We start from the raw sequence: 27,554 nt of genomic DNA, 5'->3' as shown, positions 1-27,554 counted from the left end.
TTTGCACCTATAAATTATGAATTTTCGGATTTGAGGTTTGTTTTGAAAGAGCACACGCCGTTTTGTGGTGCACCCGCTGAAAGGGAATCTTAGACTAATATTTTAGGCTGAGAAATTTCAAGGTGATTTATTACACACGAATCCTAATATTTTTTCAGTGAAATTGTATACAAAGTAATCTTTAATACTATTAAACATGCACCTTTACGCCGATAGCCCTTCAATTCAACTACTGTCTGTGTTAATTCTGCCGCCAGAATTAACACCCGTCATCGATTGACTTTTAACAAAACAATAAGTTTAACCTTCGAGGCCCTAATCGATTACCGAACGAACCATTCGGATCGCGCATAAATTATTCTGCACGATTCTTCAAAGCGTTAAGATGAAGTGCTAATGCTACTTTAATATTTTTAAATCACAGCTTAAATCATTTTTACGACGGCAAAAATCAGCCCCGATGTACTGGTGTGCTACAATTCTGCTCAATCCTTTGAACCCGAGGCTTTGTTCTCGACCACACCGGCGGGCGTCGATCTTCAAAGACGGGGTTGGCATTATACGAGGCTATGCACCTTCGCCCGAAACAACTCAGCTAACCGAAGGAAAGATGGAAGGTGTAGATCTTCTCGCGCCCATTCTTAGAGCGCACTCTTCGAGCCCGAGGTGAGAAATCCAATTGCCACTCGTTTGTTTCCGACGAGCGAACGGAAAAAATAATTAATGGCCGTAATTCACTACAATGAAATATATTCCCCGTGCAGGCTCGTACTACGGCAACACGTAACCAACGTTTAGCGGTTTCAGGGGAACCGCCTACAACAATAACTAGCCAAACCCTGACGGCCCGTCGCGTCGGGCAGCATACCGGCAGCGCACAGGACCAAAGCGACTTTAGCGATAAAGTAGCAAATTAAGTACCCTCTAAAACGCCGTCATTAAGAGTTTCCTAATGCGGTGTTATTTACCCAATTGATGTGGGATTGATTTGGCGCGAAGCGATGTTTGATTGGCTAAACAACGATAAATTTTCTCCGGACATTTCTGATCCAGCTGTGGTAATCAATGACATCGTTACTTGTGTAACAGTAAAATGCATTGTTTTATCACAACCTAATTTCACAACAAGAGCTTCAGTAGCTCACTTCTGAATCACAGGTTTCGTCCCCTAGAGTGTAAGTTTACTTCAATTAAATATTGAACTACACAGAACAACTCCAGTGGAGCTCACCAAACCACTGCAAAGGTTAACCGCTGCCTGTTGAGTGCACATGCAAAGCCACAAAGGAAGACGTTTCGTATATCTCAGGAGAAGAAAGCACCGTACGATGGGGTGGGTTGTACTGAGAAAATTTAATCTGGTCCAAACCACTGAAACAGCATAAAATTCAAACAACAGAAGCTAAGATTATTTAGAGCATCTCGACTGATGAAATTATTCATTGATATGATTTTCTATTCCACTTCATAATTCAATTCGTCGAAGCCAATCAATTTTATCGTTTGATTGGCAAACGAAATTTATTCGCTTGTTGGTTGTTGGTATGAAAAATCGGATATCTATGATTGCAGTAATAACGAAGATCGACCCATATGTAAACCGTAAGGCTCGGCAGCATTGCATAATGCATCCACACTCTTGTCATAACTGAGTTGAATTCTATATTCTTAAATATTTTTACCCATAATTTGATTGGCCTTTCCTAAAACTTCGTTGTTACTTCTCCCTAAAAACTTGGTACAGACATAGATATTGAGTGGAAAATTGGTCCTATTTTGGTTACTTCCTACCAACAATTGAATTTCATTCACAATGAAAAAATTAACCTTCATTTTAATTATTTTTTACCAATTGGATTTAGATTCAAAACTGCTCAGAATTTCAGTTCAGGCTGTCAAACTACTTACATTGTCCATGTTCCTCTCATTGGTTTTGGTACTTTTGGTTCTGGTACCTACTTAAAGGTTGATTCATTTTAAAACTACATTTTAAAACTAATTAGAACGCTGTTAAATACAGCCTTTTGGTTATAATAAAACTATTATTATACTGTAATTATTGGCTGTTATTTTCAATATGCTGGGGTGACATTGCGCATCTCGTTTCGAGTGATTTTGGTTCGTTTTGACCACGTTAAACAAATGGGCGTCTCGAACCAAAATCACTCGAAACGAGAATCGCAATGTCACCCCTGGTTGGTTCCAAATAAGGTTTTGCAAGGTGACGTCACGAATTAACCGGAATGAACGCAATTCACCCATTTGACATCCACTCGTGATTTGTTTACTATTTGTTAGGCGAACGCGGCATGCGTACATTGGAGTTAAACGTTTTAAAAGCGTATTATCCAGCAGTGTCGCCCTTCAAACTACTCGGAATGGCAGCTTTTGTGCTTTTCTGACTTGCCGTTAAGAGCTTAACCAATATTCAGTTTCAACATGTTAACCCATGTTCCAAGTCCATGTAAACAAACCACTGATAGACGTCAAAGAAGTGAGGTTATCCTAGCCCGTGCAAAACCTTATTGTCGCCATCCATGGAAGCTTAGGCCGCAAAATTTTGACAATTTCACACCCCTGGTTTGTGTATGATTGAATCAAGGGGTTTCCAGTAAGCCATATAAGTGCGTAGTAATCAGAGATTACTTTTGTAATCATTTACGAATTAATTAGGTAATAAATGGTAATCAGTAGACTAATCAATGATAATCTTAAGTAATCATTGGAAATCATGATTAGTTTATAGTAATCACAAGAGATTGATTACTGGTAATCAGAGGTAATCAGTAAAGTAATCAAAAGTAACTTTTTTCAAAGCTGCGTAGTAATCATTGCTTTGGAAACCCCTTGGATTGAGTGGTGAACAAAAAGTAGAGAAGAGGATGCGGTTGTTTAAAATTTGCTATTGTTGCTATTAATGCTACTGCAAACAGCTTCAGCACTGGCCCCAGTTTATGTCAAAATTTTGTCGCGTTCTTTCATTTTCTGATTGAGTTGAGGACGCAGCATATGACACATTCCAGCGTTACGGTACACCATCTCTACTATCAAAAACATTCCATCAAGAAGACTGGCAACTCTGCCAAAAGTCGAGAGATAGTAACAGCAATGCTATCTGCCGAGTTAAAGTTGAGCTAACACACAGTAGTGTGTGTAAATCAAAATATGGATGTACACAAACACGTATGCAATGCATTCTTGAAGGGATGTTTTTGCTACTTTGCATATCAGTTGCTATTTCATCAAATCCCTGGCATTCAAGTGGAAGATAATGTCCTCGCTAATGAACTATTTTACAAGGTATTTGGCAAAAAATTTGTGAAACAGGAAGCAGTTCGCACAGCAAAAATGGGTGCTAATTCTGTCCCATAACGCTGGAATGTGTCATATGACGTGGTAATTCCTCGGCCAACTTAACATCTCTGCAAATGTCAACAGTGACAGATAACGGTTGACGGATGGATGGTGTGACATATAATGTGTGGTGTTGTTTGGGTAGACGGCGGTTGCGTGTAAATGCTTTCGGCAAAACGGAAGGCGAATCAATTGTGCAGGATTACAAAACATCACAGAAGACATAGGGAATTAAAAACAAATGATAGAAGGCTAAACTCAGAATGTACCCACTTATTCCTCGCTACCAGTACTATCCCATATTATAGCCGTCCCTGGCGAGGACTCAGTCGTTCCTCTAACCAGTACACTTAACTATAGGAGGGACTTTTGCACTGTCAAGAGGCTCCAGTGGATAAATATAGAATTCAGCACAAAGGAAGGGTAAATGAGGGGCCTGAGAATAAACCCATGCTAAAGTCATTTGACATCGAATGGCTTGATTCTATTAAGATTCGAACCCACGACCACTCGCTCGTCAAAGCAGACTCGGTAACCTTCCGACTACGGAGCCCCCCCAACTCAGAATGTTAATTAGAGTAAGGAGGGGTAAAAGTGCGATGCGGGTAAAAGTGCGATTCAATGATTTATCGGTGCAGATTCCGAGTAAAATTTCTATATTGGCATGGACGGGTGACTACTTTGACAGCTTAAATCTAACGTAAACTTTGGTTGCTTACGAAGCATAGTTGCTGAGTTATGTGCAAATGTTATTTTAGGGCGGTTTTGATGTAATTTTTCGTTATACGGCAAATACGATATCAACAGGAGGGTATTACTTGTTGAAAATTTGTAGCAGCGTTTTACGTCACTCACATATCTGTTTTGAAAATAAAATAATTTACAAAATATATTTCGCTTTTCCGTAATTTATTCTAACCCCGTCAAGCGCCTAGCGGGGTAAAAGTTCGATTAACGAACGGGGCAAAAGTGCAATTCATGGACGAGCCAAAAATGTATAGCTAATTATATATAGCTTTAGGCACTATATTACAGATACTAGAAATGAAAGATCTGCAGAAAACTGTGTGCTCTACAGATGTTGGTCGAAGAAAAACAATCTGTTTCCGCTGATGAAACAAAAATATACGTTTGGAAAAGTTTCGACCTCACGGAGGCTGCCATACACCAGCGCAAAATAGAAAAGGTGCAAATTGAGAATATTCCTTACCGAAACATAACGCAGATTGAAGATAATATGGTTTTGTTAGCTACTACTGGGTTAATTTCATGGATTCTTGCTTCGAACTTTTGCCCCGCGGTATTCGAACTTTTGCCCCGCTAGTGGGGTAAAAGTGCGTATCTGCACTTAATCAGAAGAAAGAAGAATTTATTTTGCGAAACACTATTACCGCAGATAATTTACAGTTGAATGTGAAGACATTGAGTTACTACATCACTATAAAATATATTGTGTTGTTGTTTTTCTTTATATCTCACGAAAATTGATGACAACTTCAAACATCGCACTTATGCCCCGCCCTACTCTAATGCTGTTACAAACACCAATGTCGCTCTCTAAAGAATTCGCACGTCGCAATTGTTTCCTTTGAGCCTCTTCCTTTCATGTAATTGGTCTTCAACGTATTTATTTGCAGCCTGGTCCTACTAGACTCAGCTTTCAGTCTGCCGTAGCCTGTTTCGATCGACTGTATAGTATGCAGCTTTAAAATTATTAAAATTAAATGCGTGGGCATGTTTTACTCCCGACATTTTTGCAAGGTCTGTCGGATGGCGAATATTTGGTCCATAGCGGCGCGAGCCTCCATAAAGCCCGCCTGATAATTCCCTACGAAACGTAGTGCTATCGGTGACAGCCAGCGTGACAACATCTGGGAGTGTACCTTGTAGGCGGCGTTTACCAGCGTTATTGTGCGGTAGTTGCAGCAGTTCAGTAGATCACCCTTTTTGTAGATGGGACAAACCATTTCTTCTATCCATTCTAACGGTAGCTTCTCTTCCTCCCAAATCTTGGACATAACTCAATATAAAGCCGTTGCCAGCGTTTCTCGGCCAACTTGATAGAGCTTTGCCGGTAGGCAGTCCTTGTTGGTCTTCGGCAACCCGATTTCTCCTTTGACTTCTTGGAGATCAGATGTTAGGCCATTATTATATCCATGGGCACTTCTAGGTCGACTCCCGTTTCGCCTCCTTCTACAACTTTGCCATTGTGGTGTTCATGAAAGAACTACTTCCATCTGTCGACCACCTCGCGTTTGTTTGTGATTGGAATGTGCTTATGGGACTGACTTGGTACATAATGCGAAAAGCAAGCTGGCTCAGGTTCTCGGCTCACACTAACGTACCAAGGTAAACAAATTCGTCGACTACTTCAAAAGTATCTCCATCTCCGCTATTTCAACATACGAAGGGTTACCACGATCTCTACCAGACACCATATACTTTGTTTTGGTAAAATTTACGACAAGCCCTATCCTCGCAACTTCCTCCTTAAGATATGCACCGCTCTACCATGGTTGCTACCGATGATATCGATGTCATCCGCAAACCCTAGAAGCATGTGAGATTTTGTAATGATGGTACCACTTCTCTTCACGCCTGCCCCTCGAATAGCACCTTCCAATGCAATGTTGTACATATAGCAAAATCGATAGCCTGGCATCTTGCTTCAAACCATCTGTCATCACAAACGAGTCCGATGTCTCAACCGCTATTCTGAAACTTGATTTTAAACTGTTAAGGGTAGCCGTATCAGCCTAGTCAGTTTGGTTGGAAAACCATGCTCCACAGCTCATTTCGTTTAACTGAATCGAACGCCACCTTGAAGTCAATAAACAAATGGTAAGTCTGCAAGTAAAATTGTCGGAATTTATCGAGAATTGATCACAAGGTGAACATTTGGTCCATCGTGCAGCATCCCTTTCGAAAACCGCACTAATATTCGCCAACAGAGGTCAGTCTATGATACAGGATGCAGAAAAGAATTACGTATGCATAGTTACGAAGAATAATGCCCCGATAATTGCTGCATTCAAATCGGTGGCCTTTTTTGTAAATAGGACACAAAAGACCTTCTAACCTGTTCATAAGTAGTTACTCCTCAGTCCATACCCGACTTTCAAAGGTTCGGCGGAGATTCCGTCCATTCCAGTTGATTTGCCATTTTTCTGCTCTAGCTGCTTTTTTAACCTTGTTTAAAATAGGTGGTTACATTGCTTGTCCATCATCCTCAATCGCTATCCTGTTTCGGTTGTTACGGTCCCGGTTCAGTTTCGGTTTCAGGTTCCCCTCCTTGTTGGTGCGCATAACCGATAGTTGACACGGTCCGGTTCCTGATTCCGTTGATCGTTTTAAAGAAGCTTCTCGTATCGGACCTCTCGAAGTAACTTTCCACCTCCGCTAGAAAGTTATCCCAGTACTGGCGTTTCGTAGTCTCTTTTCGACAGCTCTACCATCTGTCTCTCTGCCAACGTGATTTACGTTATGATGCCGGATGAATTGTCGGCTGCTCGCAGGTAGGAAATGTATTCCCCTTTTGGAACCCAAAAAAGTCTGTAAAGATTCGGCTTGTCTCCTGCGCATTCCGGGAGTGAAAAATTGCGGCCAACAGCATAATCAATCACATATTTCACCAGCACTTCATTTGGCAGGCGAAGTCGGCCAGGTCATAGCGGACGAGGGAAGCTTCGGATCAACTGTCGCTTGTGTAGATTCATCGCTCGTCGAAAGGTTATCATGTAAAAACAACACCGATAATAGCACGGCTTTCTAGGACAGTAGCCGTGAGTTCCGAGCAGAAATCGTTGGCATTCATAAGAATCGGTCGAAATAGTCACCAATGCTCAACGACTTTTCAACCCACCTTCAGCCCAACATTTCGGAGGGAGTTGGGAGCAACTAATATGGAGTGTCAAAATGGTGCCAGCCAGGTCATGGAATATAGAGGACGAAACGTTGTCGACGATTCCCGTTGAAGCACAGCCCGTCGGGAATTCACGACTTTTGACGTTCGTCTCAGTTCAAGCTAGTGATAAAGAGGCACTAACCCCTAATCACTTTATAATTTTGAGCTTTGATGGGGTGGTTTAACCTCCGAAGACGTTAACAAAAGCCGATCAAGCTGCGAGAACCAATTGGGATGTGACGTGGCAACGGAATGACTATTTTTGGACGAGATGGATTCGAGGGTACTTGCCCATACTCGCTCACCGTTCCAAATGGCATGACGAGTTAGAGCCACCGAATGGAGATAGGACAACCCAACACGATGAGTTGTAAGATAAAGTGTAATGTTGTGGCTTTCGGGTTGATGTTTCTCGGTGAAAATTCAAGTTTATAATGTTTTAAACTACGTTTCGGCTTACTATTTTTACTCAGCCATCATCAGATTCTTAAATAAAACAATTTTCATTACACACGTTCAAACAAAATACAAATCTTACGTACAAACAATATTTATAGTCAATTAAAAAACACTAAACTTTTGTTGTTGTTGTTGTTAAAACAGATAAAGTGCAATGCAGGTGCATAAAACAAAAATACAGGCGTATAAATCTGTCCACATAGTCAGTTAATTGAAACACACTAGCAGATCCTGACTAATAAACAGATCAAAACTCATAATAAAGGCGAGTTTCTGTTAAATTCGTTTGAAGCACGTTGCGACTTGTTCCATTTGTTGGGCACAATCTTTCAAGAAAGCATTAATTAAAGTTGACCGTATAGTTTCAAGCGACGAGGATTTGAAGCCTCTCACGATTCATCAATGTTGACTAGATTAATTAGACCATGCGTTACATTACTCGAATGCTATTAAATTCCAATTTATTTTTATTGAAAATTGCTGACATTGTATTCAATATTTGATGAAAATTATAAATAAAACTTTAAAGGTAATCACGATGAATTGAAAATTGATTTATCAACGCGAATTGAATCCAGTTTGAAGTGAATCGGAGTTTTTTCAGTGGAATTCAGAGCTACTAAAATACTTCATCCTTGAGTGAGGATTTGCAGTTGACTATAATGTTTTTGGAAACGTTGCACAACTTGCTTTAGTGCGCTCGATATGCAGAAAGAATGCCGCAGAAGCAAATTCTTACTTATATTATTTTGCTAGTTTGTGACGAACTGAATTAGGCAACAGAATAAATGACGATTTTGCTTCTACACACATCGATTTTGTTTTACGGTTGAGTGTTCTTTAGAATATGTGAATACACTCCAAACCAATAAGGAATATTAATATTCGAAAGCAACCATATTGAATTTAAAAACAATTTTACGTTTACATATCGTCTATCTGAAGGTGATAGCATAAATGCACACCACTTTTCGATACCTTGTTGGCATCCATATCACATGAAATAAAATCTAACTATTGCACTTTCTTGATATGCCGACATCTCCTTCTATAGAAGCAATCCGAGCTACAGATTTTCGTATTGCTTTTCATCAAAGAAGTGTAAGAACAACAGTGCTCGATTAGCTAGGCAGAAACATTGGTCCGAAGGAAGTCTACAATTCTGAAAATTATTATTCTGAACCACAAGGATCTTTTGAAAGTACAGCATCTCACAGATAACTTCTATGTATAGGAGGCGCAGTAGGAAGATATCACTTGCTTTAATTCGAACCTATAAATTTAAATTGCCTTCTATGCTTGCTCGCAGCTCTACTGCAAAGGGGCGATAGGTATTGTAGGATGCTTGTAGAAATCTCACTAGGAGGCAAAAAGTTGGACAAGTAATTGAAACAGTACTCTTTTTGCCCAGATGAATAAATTTTTGCTTACATTTATCGCAATCAATGTTCAATCGAGCTGCCTATTGGGTACATTTTAGTTCAAAATTACTCGCCCTTTATTTATTCAGGTGTGATTTCAGTCTCAGTGAAATTAGACTATTAAAAATCTTTTAATGTTTCTTCATACGAATAGGTATAATTCGTGATTAATATAACTTCATTCAGACTGCGACTCGTCCTTCTGAACGAAACATGTTTTTCACCTTCGCGTACCGACCATTTGTGCTCAATACAATTGATGTTATTTTAATGCACCGTAGCTCTATCCATCAGTCTCGTTCATTCATATGAAGACGTAGTTAAATATAGTAGAAAGCACCTTTGTGCAAAAATATACATCTCGATCTGTCAGCAGGTTATTTTTCGTTTTGTAGGTATGTCATACAAAATGTAAAATGTGATAGGATTCAGTTTTTCAAAACGGCCTATCAAACATTTCTGTCTCCTTCATAATTATATCGGTAATTCCAATTACCATTAATTTAACATTTAAGAAACTGATTCCCTCAGTTTAAAAAAAAGCCGACGGCCTTTTCAACATGTACCATTTCACAGCCTTACAATATCGTGAATAATTATTCATCGTGTCGCATACGGCATTGTCCAGACCGAACCGACCGCCGGTCGGTCGGTCCAGTAGGTTATTATTTTTGATCCCGGTGAAGAATTCCTGAATAGGCTTCGCTGCTGCTGATGAGCGAAGAAGTGATTTTTCTTGCGCACGCGGTAGTACTTATTTACCAGCAGAATAACCCTTCTTTCTCTGTCTCTGCTGCCATGAGGATGCCTCCTCAAGTACGCGGACGAAGATAAACTGAAGGTTAAATCTCTTTTGTAAGGAATTTAAGATTATTAATGGCGCGTGTCAGAGCTATTTGTAAAAACTAATCTCTCAATCGAGGCTGGGTTGGAGTTGGAATTTTTCTTGTTTTGGCTATTTTACTACAGCAGTTCTGGTCGGTCGGTAGTTTAATGATCTCGAATAAACCGTTAATGGAAAGCATCGCTGACGGTAGGTATTAACATGGTACCGAAAACAACAAAGCGAAATCAAACGGATAACTAAGTGCTTACAAATGGAGTAGATCCATTGGTCCTTCCTGCATTCGCTGCTCCGTTGATTACAAATATTCATTTGAATGTCACCAGCAGAGATCACATCTCGCGTCTCCCGTCGCGATATACTGCGGCGACGAGCGAGTCAGCACGGTCAGACTTGGCATGACAGTCGCGGATGTCCATTTCGGTGGGTGGAAGGATGGAAAATCATCAGCTATGTTGTTTGATCCGTTTGGATGGTAGCTCTGTTCGTTGGTGTACTATTTGGGTCCACTTTTCGAATTGTCCGTTCGGTTTTTGCTAGAAGCATTCTAAATCCAATAAAAAGTTATACCAAATCCGTGGTTTGAAAACGGCAATGTTCGAGTCGAGAAACTTCCACAACTTGTACACTCTAAATATCTCCACCCATCCATTAGCATTATTCAAACGTATCATTGGGATGGTAAATTTAAAGCGATTTAATAGGTAATATTCGCCAAAGGATGAGCTAGAGGGTGTTTGTGCATTCGAAAGAGGTTGCCTTCAACAAGATTATGGTTTCTAAATAAACGACCAGCAGCAGGAGCAGGAGCAGCAGTAAATGCGTCGTTTGAGCTCACCCAGGTCAGTAGGATATAAAGGGACAACATTGCTGCAGAGCACGGAACTGTTAAATAACCTCCCTTCAGTCGGCAATGTTATGGAACGAAGTAATTCACTGCACTGACCGGCTGGCGGTAGCGGTCACAAACCGGGGGTTGACTCGGCGCATCGTCAACCGTCAACCTTATCACCCTCCGGCGGAAGGAAGCACAAACTGGTTGCGGGGTATAATGATGCTAAGCTCCGATGTAATCACTTTATTAACAAACGTGAATGTGATACGATTATGTGATGTCGGTTGTTATCGTTCGTCATACAATATCGGTTAATTTCAGATTAACCATCATACTACCAGTATCAGAAAGATAAATCTGACTACTTGCGTAATAGCAAAGGTATTTTTCATCGTTTCTTTTTATAGTTAATAGTAAAAATTATTTGCGATTCTCACTGCTGAATTCCCTGTGTGTTGGTATGGGCAGTATTCATATTACAGTAGTGTTTGATGGCCTGCAACACACTAAAATCAGCGTAAAAACCTCATAAAATGTGCAACAATTCAAATTACTGGTAGGCAAAGAATGAAAGCAGACGAGTCCAAGCGTAGACAAACATTATTGCTGTATAATTGCTTATTAAGCGCTTGTTGTTTGAATACCGACTGTATAACGGTTGAATAACCTACTATTCAAATAAAATGTTTGTTGAGAGGTGATATGAACAAAAATGTTATTCTATTTAATCCTATCTAATATAATTTCGGAATACTTGTCACATTTATTAGAGGGCGCAGAGTTCTTTGGATTAACAAATGAGGGAACATTCACTCCTAAATATCTAACACTGACGAACTGACATGACACACAGCAGTAAATCCTTTAAAAACCATCGTCCTACACATTTTGCTTGCACACTAGCACCCTCTGAACAGCAAGAAGAAAGGGAAGATGAAAGTGGGCTGTGGAGGAATCTCCTTGGTGCCATTGAAACAACTGTAAGATAGGTAGTAGGCATGACGCGTGGAGGTCAGCGAAACAGCTGTTTTTATTTCGAATGCCATAGAGTGACAGATAAGAAGAAGCAGCAACACGGAGTTTCTAGAAAACGGCGAGATGCAGGAATTTTGCCGTGTCTGTGATAAGTAATGATAGTGCTGGTAATCTGCTTGCTGACGAAACGGTGGTAGCAGCCAGGTGGAAGGAGCACCTCCGGACGCTGTTGAATTGAGAGGTAAACACGGACATCAGCAGCAACTGGGTAGGAATTGTGAGTGATGGTCAAGCTGTGAAGCACAGGAAGAGGTTTAGACGGCAATTAGGAAGCCAAAAAACGGTAAGGCCGCGAAGGGCTGAAAAAGCGGAAAGGACGGTATCCCGGCTGAACTTCTAAAGGCTGTACGAAGCAGCCCATCGGATCCTTGGTAGGATCCGGGTGGCAAAACAAATACCGGAGGGGTAGGCCTCTTACTCACTTATTTTTACTAGCAGAGAGCCGGGGGCTCTTGCCGTATCAAGAATTCCTTTCTATTGTACTCGGTCCTGGGTTACTCGTCGCCAGTTTGTTGTAGCCGACGCACGGTAGTCTCCCAAGTTTCGCCAAGTGTACGATGGGATCTATCCAAGTAATGCCAACAACTCGTAGTTCAATCGCCTAAGCCACTCTCCGCTTTCCGTTTGTACTCCGCGAAATATAGCTCGCTATACCTTTTGTGCACGTGCACGTATGTTCTCCTGTAGGTAAAGTTACAGTCGCAAGCCCTTAGAGGACTACCGGTACGCTACTCTTAAATCTGCGAAACGATGATGTTTCGGCACGTTGTACTTCCGTCAATTCTGGAGGATTTGTCGGGGAGTAAAAATTTGATTCGTGTTAGCACGGGCCCAGATAAAGCCCGCCTGGCATTGCTTTACGAATTCTCTTGTTATTGATGATATACGATGTAACAAAATCTGGAAGAGCACCTTGAAGGTAGCGTTAATCAATGTAACCTTTATGTAGATGGGACGAACCACACTTTCCATCCACTTTTACGGTAGTTTTTCCTCTTCCCAAATCCTTGAAATTATCCAGTGGAGTGCCGTCGCTAGCGGCTTTTTATCATTTTTCTAGAGTTCTGCCGGGAGCCGGACCTTTCCGGCGACTATGTTGTTCTTCAGCTGACTGATTTCTCCAACCAAGTCTTCTTCCGACCAAATTGATACCTGAGAAAAGCAGCTTGACATCCATTTCATCGAAATCGAGCGTATAGCCGTGGAAGCCCGAGCAGGGGCGAAGAGCAAATTAATTTCAAAATGTGTTATGGAAATCGAATAACTCATCGAATAACATCAAAATTGGCTGACATAGTTGGTAAAATAACAAAAAATAATACCAAAATTTTGTTCCTTTAAGGCCAAAAGAATAACTACTTGTGTTATTTGAATAACAAAGCAATAACATGACTGTATTCAGAGTTTGGAATAACATATTTTAGTATTATTAAGGTATTGAATAACAAATGTAGTAGCACATGACATATTAAAAAATTATTTTATAAAATATTTATAATTTAAAATCCCTTTAATCAATAAAAAAATTTTTATGAAATATATCGAATGTCATTTGAAGATCACAATAAGATATGATAACAAAATCAGTTATTAAACTCATCTTACAATGTTTTAAATATCTACTCAATAACAAAATGTGTTATCAATGTATCTCCATACCTATTCAATAACAAAATATAGTATTATACCTTAGTTTGATATAGTTTTGATATTATTTTGCTCTTCGCTCCTGCTCGGGAGAGGCTTTTAGAGCTTTTGAAAAAGAACCAGCGATTTTGGGACACATTTATAACGCTGCTTGATAGAGTCAGTAGGATTGTTGTACTAGTCCCTTAACTGACGTGTATTCTAATAGCCGGCTGTCAAGTCTGTCGATAAAGAAGGGTCAAGTCTTAGAAAGGTCGTTTAAACCCAAAGCTTTGGTTTTTTTATAACGCTGTACAGGAAACTCCATTCTTTAAAGACCCAAAATGTAAAGCTCAAATTTTTGGGTATACCTTACTAGGCATACGGACATCCGTTCAGCATCCGTTCATCAGCAGCTAGACATAATGGAGGTTAGGTATAAATACATTAGGCATAATAGACGTTAGGTATAATGGACGATAGGTATAATCTCAGGCGATATTCCCATCGCGCTGGTAAAAATCTACCATGTTCCCCATCTTTAAAAAAGGCGATAAACAAAACATGGCAAACTATCGTGGAATTACATTCCTCTGCGCAGGTTCCAAGCTGCTTGAAATCTTAGTTGGTGGCATCATATTACGGGAGGGAAAATCCTACATTTCGACGGATCAACATGGTTTTTTCCCAGCAGATCGACAACAACAAACTTAGCACAGTTTACTTCCCATTGCATTAAGGGTATGGAAGGAGGAGCCCAAGTCGACACCGTGTATACTGATATTAAGGCGGCATTTGATCGCGTTGATCATTCTATCTTATTGGCAAAAAGTGAACGCCTTGGGGTGTCGCCCAACATGGTAGAATGGTTCAAATCATACCTTGTTGGTCGAACTCTTTCTATTAAAATAGGAAGTCATGAATCGCGATGTTTCACAAACTGCTCGGGCGTACCTCAAGGGAGTAACCTGGGCCATTACTTTTTTCATTATTCTTCAACGACGTCTGCCAAGTAATACCTTCAGGCCGATTTCTAATCTATGCCGACGACCTCAAGCTCTTCCTTATCGTACGTTCGACAGCAGATTGCATTGAACTACAGCAGCATTTGAATGATTTTCATGACTGGTGTTCCCGAAACCTCCTGGTCTTGAGTGTATCTAAGTGCTCTGTGATCTCCTTCTCACGTAGGAAAAACTTTATTCTTTGGAATTATACTCTTTCTGAAGAGCAACTCAACAGAGTAACAGTAATAAAAGATCTTGGGGTACTATTGGACACACAAATGTCTTTTAGAAATCATTACTCGCATATTATAGCACAGGCGAACAGAAATTTGGGATTTGTCGTAAGAATTGTCAAAGCTTATAATGATCCATACTGCTTACGAGCATTGTATTTCTGCCTTGTTCGTTCTGTATTGGAATCCTCAGCTATTATATGGAGCCCATACGCGGCTTCTTGATCAAACAGAATCGATGCAGTTCAATCAAGGTTGCTGCGCTATGCTCTAAGACGTTTGCCTTGGCAGAACCCAGTAGAGTTACCACCATACATTGATCGTTGCCGCTTGCTCGACATGAATACGCTGGCCAGAAGAAAGGACATTTCCAGAGCAGTTTTTGTTGGAAAGCTGCTACTAGGGGAAATCGATTCGCCTTTCATCCTATCTAAAATCAATATTAATATTCCGCCTAGAAGCCTAAGAACATGGGACTTTCTAAGACTGCAATACCAGCGTACTCAATACGGCCAAAACGAACCCATAAGGGCGATGAGTGATTTTTTTTAATAAATGCTATGTTCACTTTGAATTTTGCATGTCCAGTGTTAGTTTTAAGACAAGACTACAAAGATTATTTTAATATGCATGACGCCTACTAGAAATTTGATTAGTTATTAAGAAGTGTATGATTTTTGTGTATTTGTATGTAAATAGTGTAAAAACGACTTTTATAGAATTTGTAAATACTGAAAATGATCAAAAGATGATGGGGTTTTTATGCCTCTTTGAGAATGGCGTATATTAGACTATCTCAAAGGGGCTTTTCCCCATCCAATCCAAGTAAATTTCATGGAGGCCCAAGAGGCCAGATGGAAAATAACATATAAACAAATAAACAAATAATGGACAATGGGCATAATAGACGATAGGCATAATTTATGGTAGGCAGAATCGACGGGAAGCAATCTGTCGTTAGTATGCAAGAGGACCCAGGTAACCAATAAGCATTTCCAATGCAATTTAAATGCAAGTCAATAAGCATTTAAGTTGCCTTAAATGCTATTTAAATGCTATTTTGGCAAAATATGCGGCTACTTTACTGCTAACTCTCTTATAGTGCTGACAATGCTTATTTGTAGCTAATTACCGACAAGAAGAATTTAAATAGAATTGTGGATGCCAATTTACAACAGTTTTGCAGTCAAAAGGCTGATAAACAGCAACCTGCAATATAAAACGCCAGGGATGCTAATAAACGATTGATTTACTGCTTATACTAATGCTTATTGGTTACCTGGGGACCATTGCATATAGGGTTAGTCGGATTACCTACGAATGGCCGAAACACAAATGGCAGAATCAGCCACTGGCAGTAGAATATGATGAATATATAACACGCCCTCTCCGTAGAAAAATGAGAAAATTTGGAATTGACCTAGCCTACACCAGCCGAAACAACCAGCTCAAAAATAAGCTGGGATCAACTAAAGATCCGATAGAAGAGCACAGGAAATCCGGGGTTTATGAAATCAGCCCACATTGCAAAAAGGTCGGCCACATCGGCCAGACTAGAAGGAATCTGGAAATACGTACTAAAGAATACTTGGCAGAGGTAACAAATGCATCAAGAGATGCCGAGAAGGGTCTAACGCATCATTTTAGATCAAAGGTGGCTGAGCATATCTTCACCGACAACCGTCCGCTGACCATTGACAACGCAAAAGTAGTAAACAACTGCTCTGCGTGGAAGATGGATGTAGCGGAAAGTTTAGAGATTTACAAGAAGTGCTCCTCCACTTTACTAAACAAAGACCCTGCAAACGGTTACTCCTGGCTTTTCAAATATGTGCCAAAACACCAGGGGGATCTATCGGTAAGGAATTGTGAAACTCACATGTGAAGGGGCAGGCAGGTGACCATAATTTTCAATGCCGCTCTTGCTACTTTTTTTCTTACCGATTTGCTGCTCTTACCTGTATATGTAGCTTCTGAAAAGTTTATTAGTTTGTTTTATTTACGCTAAAAAGCAGATAGGGTAGTTGATCCAATAGTTGTGGTAGTACCAATAGTTGCGCTACTATTCATTATTAATGCATATTTTCGTCACCGTAGCATTTTAGATAAAACAATTACATTCATTATATAAAACAGGCTTTTAGAAGTATTGGTAGTTAGACTACACCATTTAAAATCAAAGCATTATTTGCTAAAATGTCAATTTTCCAAATTCTAACGCGCAGTTGGAGCGCACAATTATAGGCGCTCAACTATAATTTTGCTACGATGTTTTTTCACTTAGCAACCTAGCAATGTATATGGAATAACACAATTAAAGGAACATCAAACTTAATTAAGGAAACATTAGCGCAACTGTTGGTACAATATAATTGAATCGGAAAATTCATTTTTTCTTTATAAAACTTCTCGTACAACGAAAGCAATTGTCTTGCCTTGTGACAACTACCTTGTATTTGATAAATTTATATCCCACAAGCATTAATTGAAGCATATACCTCAATAAACAAGCAAAATGAAGGTATATTGTGCTTAGTGGCGCAACTAATGGATCATCTACCCTAAATCCATTATCGGGATCAAAACAATACAAACGACAATTGCGTTGCGTGTTAGGGTTTGAGTTTCTGTCAACTGCTGCAGACAAAAATATAGTTGCGAGTCCCTTGGCTCGAAATCAATCACACGCCGTTTGGTCCATGACAGTACAAACGTCATGGACCAAACACCATCTGCGATAACGCACACATGTATGGAATTTGACAGCAATAGATCCCCCCTGCAAAACACAGACGTAACAACTTCTGGGCAGGGATGGAAGAGAAGTGATTTTGATAAAATCTATGAGTTATCGCTATACGCACAGATCACGATCCGTACAGATCATGATAAACAGTGAATCTTTAGCGTTGATCCCAAGATTTTGTTCTCTAAACAGTCTCAGCAGTCGATCATAGTGTTACATTTTACCTAGCTGCGAGAAAAAAGGTCACACATGTTGTTTGTATTGCGATTCATGCGATGCACACAACCAATCGTCTGTACCCAAGTAACAATTTGGGTTTTATTACACTCTTATGATGGCATTTAAGACCAAAATTGGTCATGAAAACCGTCATAAGAGTACAATAAAACTCACATTGTTGCTTGGGTATCTGTTATATTTCTCAACGCAATCATGCAATGAACATGATCTGACATGAGGTTTGTCATAATCTGTGCGGATCGCGACAAAGTGTTTGTCGCTTGTAAGTAGTAATGTCAATGAATCTGAATCTGATCGATCCTATGATCTTGATCGCTAGAAGCGATTTTTTCCATCCCTGCTTCTGGGTAAAAAACTCTCTCTCTCCTTTCTCGGATCCCGATTTCACATTTTTCGCATAATCCCATTAGACTTTTTCAGGTTTTCCTTTATTTAGCTAATCTTTTAGATTTCAGACTCCTGCAATAGAATTAGTTCACCAATAGAATGTAGTTTACAATAATATTGTTAATAATAATAGTTTACCTACACTAACAGTGTATACCTACACAGGTAGTCTTAAGCAAACATTGTATCGCTTGCGAAATACGTACCTGTCGTGAATAAAATATACATAGTAGAATTAAATCGGATAAGTTTTCTTCTTTTTTAATTTTAGATAAAAGTCTTTGCCAAGCTGCTACAAACAAAACAAATAAAAAGTTTGTTCCAATATGTTGTGTAGTTTCTGAGAAAAAGGTACATAAAGTCTGAAAATCATGGTTTTCCAGGAGCGGCGTGTTATTACGCCGAAGTTGTTCCACGCCGCACTGGAATGCTTATATGTATGATCGTTTTTCGGCCACTTCCCGTGGTCGGATCATTACAAATTTAGTATCAAAATAAGCGGAAAAGACTGAAGAATCAAAATCTGAAATAAAAAATAGTGATTTTTTCAAAATTTTTAGTCGTTCATGTCTCCTTAACAAAAATTGCGTTTATTCCGCTGTGATAAGCGTAAAGCCCAAAGCCCAAAGAGAATCGCTCATTTGTACATTCGACCTTTTGACATATTGTTCCTGATTTCAGCAATTAAAAGTTTAAAATGCAAATATCTCAAAACACCTAAAACTTTTGTTCGATTTCAACTACCCAAAAAGTTTGCTAGATAATTTTATATAAGTATCACTCAATAAGAAAAAAACAAAATTGGTGGTCCGGGAGATACAGCATTTTGAAAATTTTAAGTATGTATTCACTAGTACTAGAAATAAAGTGAAATTCCACTCTGCCTTACTCATCTTGCGGATTTCGGATTTCCATATCTTCCGAGTCACCAACATTGGTTTTTCACATTGAGTGATTGTTATGTAAAACAGTCTAGCGAACAGTTCAATTAGTTCGGAAGTATAATTCAATTCACCGGTTAGAATGTTTCATTGCACAAAAACAGTTCAACTTTCAATCATCAGCGCACCCTGTATAGATAAAAGAAAAACGTCAGTAAAAAGACGTCACTTTGTGGATGACATCTGTTTTCGGACGAACCGATGGCCAATGTCCTGCAACTCGATTCCTTGTAGCAGTTCTTCGTCTGCAGTAGCAACGATAACTAAACGAGCTAATAATTGCCTACATTTCATATAGTGTATGATTACAATGTACTGTAAACCATTGTTTTTGCTCATTTTCCCTTTGTAGGCAACTGTGTTGCGCGTGTGTGTATGTTGTTTTCGGACAGAATCGGCAACGAATGGTGCTTGACAGTGTGTGCGGTAGTGGGTAAAGAAGGTGTCGGCACTTGATAATAGTGATTGCGTGTCCCTCGCAAACCTTAAGCCAAGAATGAGACGTGCGGAAGGGAAGCGGTAGTGGGAGGTATTCCTTAGCCACGAGACAACCGCAGAAGCCACGGCTGCGCGATTATACGAAAGTAGCCGTGTAGGCCAGTAGTGTGATGGGTGTGTGGAAGTGTGGCGGCGAATGGGAATGTCTTAAGGGTCTCCCGGCGCATACGGCTGGCGTATGTGGTCAATCAGTAGTGACGTATAATTACCACCGATATATTTGGACACGGGTCTTTCGGCTCGTGCCGTCGGAACTATTTGACCGAGTTTACGCTTCCAGTAGCAATGGCCGGCCATATGGCAGCAGAAGCGGATCAGAAATAACGAACCCAAATTGTGTTACGTTACTTACCTCGTCCGCTTCGCCCAACGAATCGGAGGTCGTTGAATTTGGCCACTTGGTTCCTCATCACAGCTGTGCAGTTCCGCAGTTCGGAACAGAAGTTTTCGTCGTTACCGGCTCGGATCGTCACCATTGTCCCGTCGCAGACGTCACCGAGCGAGACCACTTTGAAGGCACTCGGAAGCGTCTTGTTCGATCGCCAGTGATTTGGCAATGCTGAGCACAGAAAGTATGGGCTACCGGTTCGAACTGAAAGTAGATTTTAGAAGGAAAAATATTTAATCGAGTCAGTAAGTAAGGCGTTTAAACAAATTCAAAGATATCCCTAGGTAGCAGCTTGTGCAAATAAACATGTCGTTACTTCTTCCGTTCGAATCACACACAATAGCGAAATGCCTGCTGACAAGTATTGACAAACACTAATAAACGGAGTCATGCGACAGCTCCATGTAACGCGATATCATGTAAGGAGTAATTAGTTTCATCTCATTACTTTTCAACAAATCAGACGAGAAGCCGGGATTGAAGCAGCCGTTTCTAGTGTTCGATTACCGACGCGAAATGAAGCAATTTCCTAGTGACTGCGTTTCATTCAAGTTTGTCAGGAGTCGACAGCAACGCAGGCACAGCAAAACGGCAGCTAGTTTATCCATGCAAGAAAATGAGTGCGCATGGCGCGCCGCTGAGAGAGGGGAAAGTGAACACTGCAGTGCCACTGCACGTGGGTTGGTGTATAGAAGGGGGGTTAGGAATTGGGTGGAAGGGCAGCAATGGACTGTACTGTAAGGTTTCCCGCTTGCTGCCGCCTGGTGATTTGAGATTTCTCCACCAAGTCTTAGATTCTGTGTGCACTGGCCGGCGGTACACAATGTCAATTAAAACCCGGCTCATTCATAATTATGCGAGTTCATTTTCATGATGCGAGAATTTACTTGCTATATGGAGTCTGTTAACAGGCCAGTTACCGTTCGCCAGGACCAAGCAGTGGAATTTAATATGAAGCTGTTGGGCAACAGTTGCACAGCTTCCAGCTGAACGGATTGAGAGCATTTAGATGCAACTGTGCGGAACGGGCTTTATGCAACTGAGCAAGAATTTTGTACCGAACCGGTTTCAATGTCGTCTCAATATTTTTCTTAATCTATTGTCTTATAGTTAAATTAGAGTAGTATAGTTAAATTTAGTTGAGTGTGGAAAAATATAACCCGCTCAGATATTTTAGTCTCGAAAAATTATTCAGTAAAGGGAGTTTTGATACCATTTCTGGAGCAATTTGTATGTTGTAGGTAAAATGCAACGGAATACCGCACCGCTATGTTATTCAAGCAAATATCCAACCCGAAAAGATTCCCCATCTGATGGGGAAATCGAACTCGATGTCATTATTATGTAAGAGATCTTACCGACCGACACCACTAACCGCGGAACCACGGTGATCGCACACACTATTTATTACATACGTACACAATTTAACACTTTTGTTGACACTTCTCAAAAACAAGACGAAATTCAATTCATACCCACCGGCGCTAGTGGCATACCGTTTACTGTGCCAAAATGATGTATCGTGTCTGCGTGTAATACCGTAGTTTGATAATTTAGCGTGTTGTCAACTAATTTATCAGTAAAAGACATAAAACAAATTCATTCGACCGAAGAAATTTCATTTACACTTTATACAGAGCGCCTGTCAACGATTCTGTCCACCACTATGCCTGAATATTCAATGGCTTACAATACTAGTGAAAATCCAAATCCAGTCGTGCCATTTTGCAATCCGAAGAGAATAGAGAAGCAAGGTAATACATTTCAGTTTATTGAACGGACATCAAAACGCCCAAATTAGCAAAATGCATCACTGACAATCGGATTTTGCGTCTTGAATCTATTTTGTTGGCCATTCTCACTCAATATATTATAGGCCGGCTTTTCAGATCACCGACGTTTATTATCAAAATGTGAGTGGTTTGCCGATGAGCGCTGACAAATTTAGCACACTGTCCATAGCTTAGATGATCGATCGTGTTCTGGAGAAATTGTTGAGTCCAACCATGAGATTTTTCGCTACGATAGGAGTTACCATAATGGCAGTAAAATAACGGAGGCAGTTTTTATTGTCCTCGAGTACTCGCGCTGCTATGGTTTGTACCATACATGTGAGATGTTAGCTGGACCTCGTACTATTTACTTGTACCCTCAGAATTTGTTCCGCCAACAAACTGGTCCCATGGCTGCCCGCCTTCAATTTCTCGACTGTCCCACTGTCTCGACTGTCTTCACTTGGTCTAACCAGCAAGCAAGCTGCGCACTTATGCGTCTGGTACCAACCGGATTCGAAGCGAAAACCATTTTTGTGGGCTTGTTGTCCGGCATTCTCACAACATGTCCCGCCCATTGTACCCTTCCAGCTTTAGCAACTTTCTGGATACCGGGTTCACCGAAGAACTGCGCCAGTTCGTGATTCATTTTTCTCCTCCATACACCGTTCTCACATTCACCGCCAAATATGGTCCTAAACACACGTCGTTCAAAAACGGCAAGTGCTTTCAAGTCCCCGTGGAGCATTGTCCACGTTTTGTGTCCGTAGAAGGCTGCCGATCTTATTAACATTCTGTACATGATACATTTGGTACGGGGATAAAGCTTATTAGACCTTAGGGTCTTGTGGAGTCCGTAGTAAGCACGATTTCCGGCAAAAATACGTCTGTGTATTTCTCTGCTGCAATTATCCATAATTATTCGTCTATTACTCCGAACCCGTGCCAGTCGACTATCACACTATTGCCTATGTGAGCTTGATCGAGTTCAGTTCCACCTGCTAACAGGCACTTTATTTTAGATGTATTTTCCCCAAGTAACAATTTGAGTTTTATTGCACTCTTATAACGGCATTTATGACCAATTTTTGTCACGAAAACCATCATAAGGATGTAATAAAACCTTCGTTACTTGGGTCTGCTAATCAAACCTTCACTGTTTCATGTTTCAGCTTGGTATACTGCTCAGCAACCGCTAGGAACGTCCTTCCGACAATGTCTATGTCATCAGCGAAATAGATAAATTGGCTGGATCTATTGAAGATTGTGCCCTGCCCGTTTCATAATACCTTCTAACGCGATGTTGAATAGGAAACCGAAAATACCGTTGCTTTGTCGAAGTTCCCTGCGTGCTTCAAACGGGCTTGATACCAGGCATCTCTGTGCAGGAATCCAAAGCGATTTTGGCATTTCGTAAATTCCAAGAAAAAAGAGGCTGGTCTGCCAATGTCGGTTCACCTTGGGGAACAAGTTGCTAACTCTGAACTTGAGAAGTGCGATCTTTTCGTCCAACACTTTAGGAATTCGTTCAACGAACGTTCTGCCTCACCTGTACAAGTCGCCATTGCCATCAACGACTGTCCTAGTGATACTTTTGAGTTCCGTCCATTTCACATTAGTGAACACATCGTAATGTCTGCACTCCAAAAGTTAAAGCTTTCTTATGCTGCTGGTCCCGATGGCATTCCAGCGTCCATTCTAAAGTTGTGCTCGGAGGTTACTCCACTTACAAAACTGTTTAACAGGTCACTGCAAGAGAACAAATTTCCTGAACTATAGAAATCCTCATTTATGTTCCCTGTTCACAAGAAAGGTGATAAGAGAGACGTTCGGAATTACAGAGGCATATGCTGCTGTTCTAAAGTTTTTGAGATTATTATCAATGAGGCGCTTTTCTGCTCATGTAAGAACTACATTTCAACTGCTCAGCATGGATTCTATTCCAAGCGGTCTGTTGCGACAAATTTGACCGAATTTGCATCACTATGCGTTCGCATAATGGACAACGGTGGACAAGCTGATGCTGTCTACACTGATCTTAAGGCAGCATTTGATCGAGTGGATCACGAAATACTGTTAAGGAAACTAGAAAAACTTGGAGTCAACAGATCCTTAGTCGCCTGGTTCAGATCCTATCTGATAAACCGATCGCTTCGCATTAAGATCGGAGCTTTTAGTTCCGAAGTGTTTACGAATGTTTCGGGTGTCCCTCAGGGTAGTAACCTTGGGCCACTTTTGTTCTCGTTATTCATCAACGAACTTTCTGTCATACTGCCATCTGGTTGCCGCCTGTTTTACGCCGACGACGTCAAAATATATAACATCATCAACAGTACTAATGATTGCGGCTACTTGCAACTAAGTGTAGATCGTATGCAGAGTTGGTGCTCCCGGAATTTTTTGACACTTAGTATCAACAAATGCAATGTGATAACCTTTCACCGTAGACAGAAACCGATCATGTTTACTTATTCAATTGCTGGACACAGCCTTCAACGAGTCTACCAAATTAGAGACTTGGGAGTTACTCTTGACTGTGAGTTGACCTTCAAACCTCACTACAACGACATTCTGACGAAAGCCAACAGACAACTTGGTTTTATATTCAAAATCTCCGAAGACTTTCGCGACCCGCTGTGCCTAAGGGCGTTGTATTGTGCACTAGTCCGCTCAGTTCTTGAGTTTAGTAGTGTGGTATGGTGTCCATACCAAGCGTGTTGGATTGCTAGATTCGAGCGAGTACAAAAAAGGTTTGTTCGCTACGCACTTCGTTGGCTACCATGGCGTGATGCTACGAACCTGCCTTCCTACACTGATCGCTGTCGGCTACTTGGAATTAATACCCTAGAACGGAGAAGATTCATCGCACAAGCTCTATTTGCTGCTAAGATCATCACTTCGGAAGTCGTTTCGCCTGAACTACTCCGGCAGTTTTACTTCTATGCTCCAGATAGTTATACGTCAACGCAACTTTTTACACCTCGCAGCTCGTAGTCGACAATACGGACAAAATGAGCCAATCCGTGCCATTGCCAGTGCATTCAATCTCGCTTACAGCATTTTTGACTTTAACGTTCCATTGCATGTTTTTATGAGAAGACTATCATGATCCTGTGTTCGTTTTATTTTTCATTAAGACAATATTTTGTCAGATGAATTTTATTCAATAAATAATAATACCGATAACTCACTCAGTACTGTACACCATCCATCGTGGCCTTAATCAGTCTTGTCAGCTTCCCGGGAAAGCCGTTTTCGTTCATAATACGATTCATAGTATCGTAGGCGGTCTTAAAATATATGAATAGGTGGTGCATAGGGACTTGGTATTCGCCACAAGGTCGTCAAGGTCCGTCCGTCGCAGTGCAAAAATTTGATCCGTTGTCGATCACCTGTCCACAAAACCGGCTTATTCACTTCCCACGAATCTACTTGCTAGTTGCGATAGACGGCGAAAGAGAAAACACTTTGAATGCGGCGTTGAGAATGGTGATCGGTCGATAGTTCTCACATTCCAACTTGTCGCCCTTGTTGTATATTGGGCATATTACTCCCTCCTTTCACTCTTCCGTCAGCTATTCTGTTTATCCTAACTATCAGCCAGTGATAGACAGCCCAAGTAGCAATTTGGGTTTTATTACACTCTTATGATGGCATTTAAGACCAAAATTGGTCATGAAAACCGCCATAAAAGTACAATAAAACTCACATTGTTGCTTGGGAGGTAGCCAACTTACACGGGCCTATCTTGATAAGTTCCGCTGCGATGCCGTCTTTACCAGCTGCCTTATTGTTCTTGAGCTGCTTGATGGCTTCGATCACTTCACCTATTGTGGGGGTTGGTACATCACCATCATCCTTGCACTTCACTGTACTGATGTAGTCATTCTTCATGCTGTCTTGGTATTCCGTCTCCTCGCCATTCAGCACTGCTGATTGTAGTACTGCTTCCACCTTTCGATCACCTCGTGTTCATCCGACAAGATGAACATATACAACATATCAATGTATATTTATTTTCCGTTTACAGTCGACGTTTCGAGGGATATACCCTCATCTTCAGGACAGAACGTATACAAATATTTCTTTGTGGAATGTGTCACTGCAATGTGGAAAGCTTGTTACTGTACAACAGATTTTACCCGAGCACATCGAACACAGATTGTATAATGTAAATACAGACCGAAACAAACGGCATTTTCGGAACCGCTCTAGAGGAATAATCCAGTAGTCACAATGCGGATTCCAGACAACGCATTCGCAAAATAGTTCCGAGCTGGCGGTACATCAAACTAATGATATAGGTATAAGCAAAGCCTAGGTGCTACATTCCGTTATCGAAACTTGACCTTCTGTGTTTTTTTTATACGACAGACTTTGCAGCCAGCTGTTAGAGTACAGGACAATTGCAGGGCCAGTTGCTACGATCCTATTGACTCTAACAGCCTCTCCCGGCCGAGATTCGAACATATGACGATTAGGCCAGCTTATTAGGCCAGCATCATACCTCGAGCTCAACTGGGAGGTCATGATATAGGTATAGTGTTGACTTAATGACGTTTGGCCATCGAGTATAACACCTAGATCCGTTACACCGTCAGTGCGCTGTAGTGATGTGCCATCGATATAGTATTCAAAAGCTATTGGGTGTTTTTTACGAGAAAAACTGAGAACCAACTGTCTCGGTGTTGGTCAAAAAGCTATTGGATGTTTTTTACGAGCAAAACTGAGGACCAACCCAATAGCTTTTGAATACTGTATCGATGGCACATCACTACAGCGCACTGACAGTGTAACGGATCTAAGTGTCATACCCGATGGCCAAACGTCATTTAGTCAACACTATACCTATACTGCTGCAGCGAGACACGTGAAGTCTAAGGAGTTACCTATATCCACAGGTCGAGCAAAAGAATGGCCGATGTTCTATAGCTCATTTTCCAACACCACGCAAGCATGTGGTTACTTGAACGCAGAGAACCTATCTAGGGTTCAGAAATGTTTGAAGGGAGGGACGCTTTACCACATGCAGAGCATGCTGCTATATCCCGAATAGCGTTTCCTATAGCGGCGCAACTGGAGCAACTGTACGGCCGACCAGAGCTGCAGATACATACCCTACTCCCGAAGATGCGGAAAACGCAACCTCCGGAGGAAGGAAATCCAGAATCCCTAGTTCGGCTTTATGGTACAGAACCTGACAGTTTCATATGATGATTTCAAGGCAAGAGGCGCACATCAACAACCCAGAGCTGCTATACATGCCTGTGAGCAAACTTACAGTTAATTGACGGATGGATTGGGCATTGTACCAGGAACGCTGCCCAATACAAATCGTAACAGTCTATTCATTGTTCGTCATATTATAACGTCATATTATCGCTCCAAAAAGGAGCGATACATCGTTGAAAACGTCCATCATCGATCTAACAAGGATAGAACCAGACTAACGTAAACGCATTTAAGTATATACGGGTCCTTGAATTCTCTGGTAACTTTGTTAATAAATCCGAGTTGGCGGTGAACTTTTTCAATAATCGTGATTTCTAGTGATTTCGTAGTGATTTCTAAATGCAAGACCAGTGTCTAGAGTCATTCCAAGATCAGAGTTTGTACTCTGTTCAATTGTTCTCCGTTAATAGTATAGTCAAATGATAAAATACTCTTTTTACGGCGTAAGCTAATTGTGCAACACTTAGCGATACTAATTTGCAATCTATTGATTCTACACCACTCTGCAAATTTGTCAAGTAAAGTTTGGAGCAAATGCTAACCATCAATGTTGTTAATGACTTTGAACACTTTTAAGTCGTCCGCATGGGCTAAACCGGAGCTATTTCCGAGACAACTGATTGGGTCGTTAA

At 40.8% G+C, this 27,554-nt stretch overlaps 1 protein-coding gene across 1 annotated transcript in view; it reads right to left on the bottom strand.

Moving 5' to 3' along the window:
- LOC128745115 (protein lozenge) overlaps positions 1-27,554 on the bottom strand; it is an 86,040-nt gene that overhangs the window by 53,360 nt on the left and 5,126 nt on the right. Inside the window, exon 2 of the mRNA XM_053842107.1 lies at positions 19,883-20,122. Within this exon, the coding sequence (XP_053698082.1) occupies positions 19,883-20,122 (240 nt within the window). The remainder of the gene's footprint in view (positions 1-19,882; positions 20,123-27,554) is intronic.

The sequence above is a fragment of the Sabethes cyaneus genome, chromosome 1 (genome assembly GCF_943734655.1).
Source record: "Sabethes cyaneus chromosome 1, idSabCyanKW18_F2, whole genome shotgun sequence".
NCBI classification, from domain to species: Eukaryota; Metazoa; Arthropoda; class Insecta; order Diptera; family Culicidae; genus Sabethes; species Sabethes cyaneus.
The sequence above is the reverse complement of the archived record's forward strand: the minus strand, read 5'-3'. Positions and strand labels throughout refer to the sequence as shown.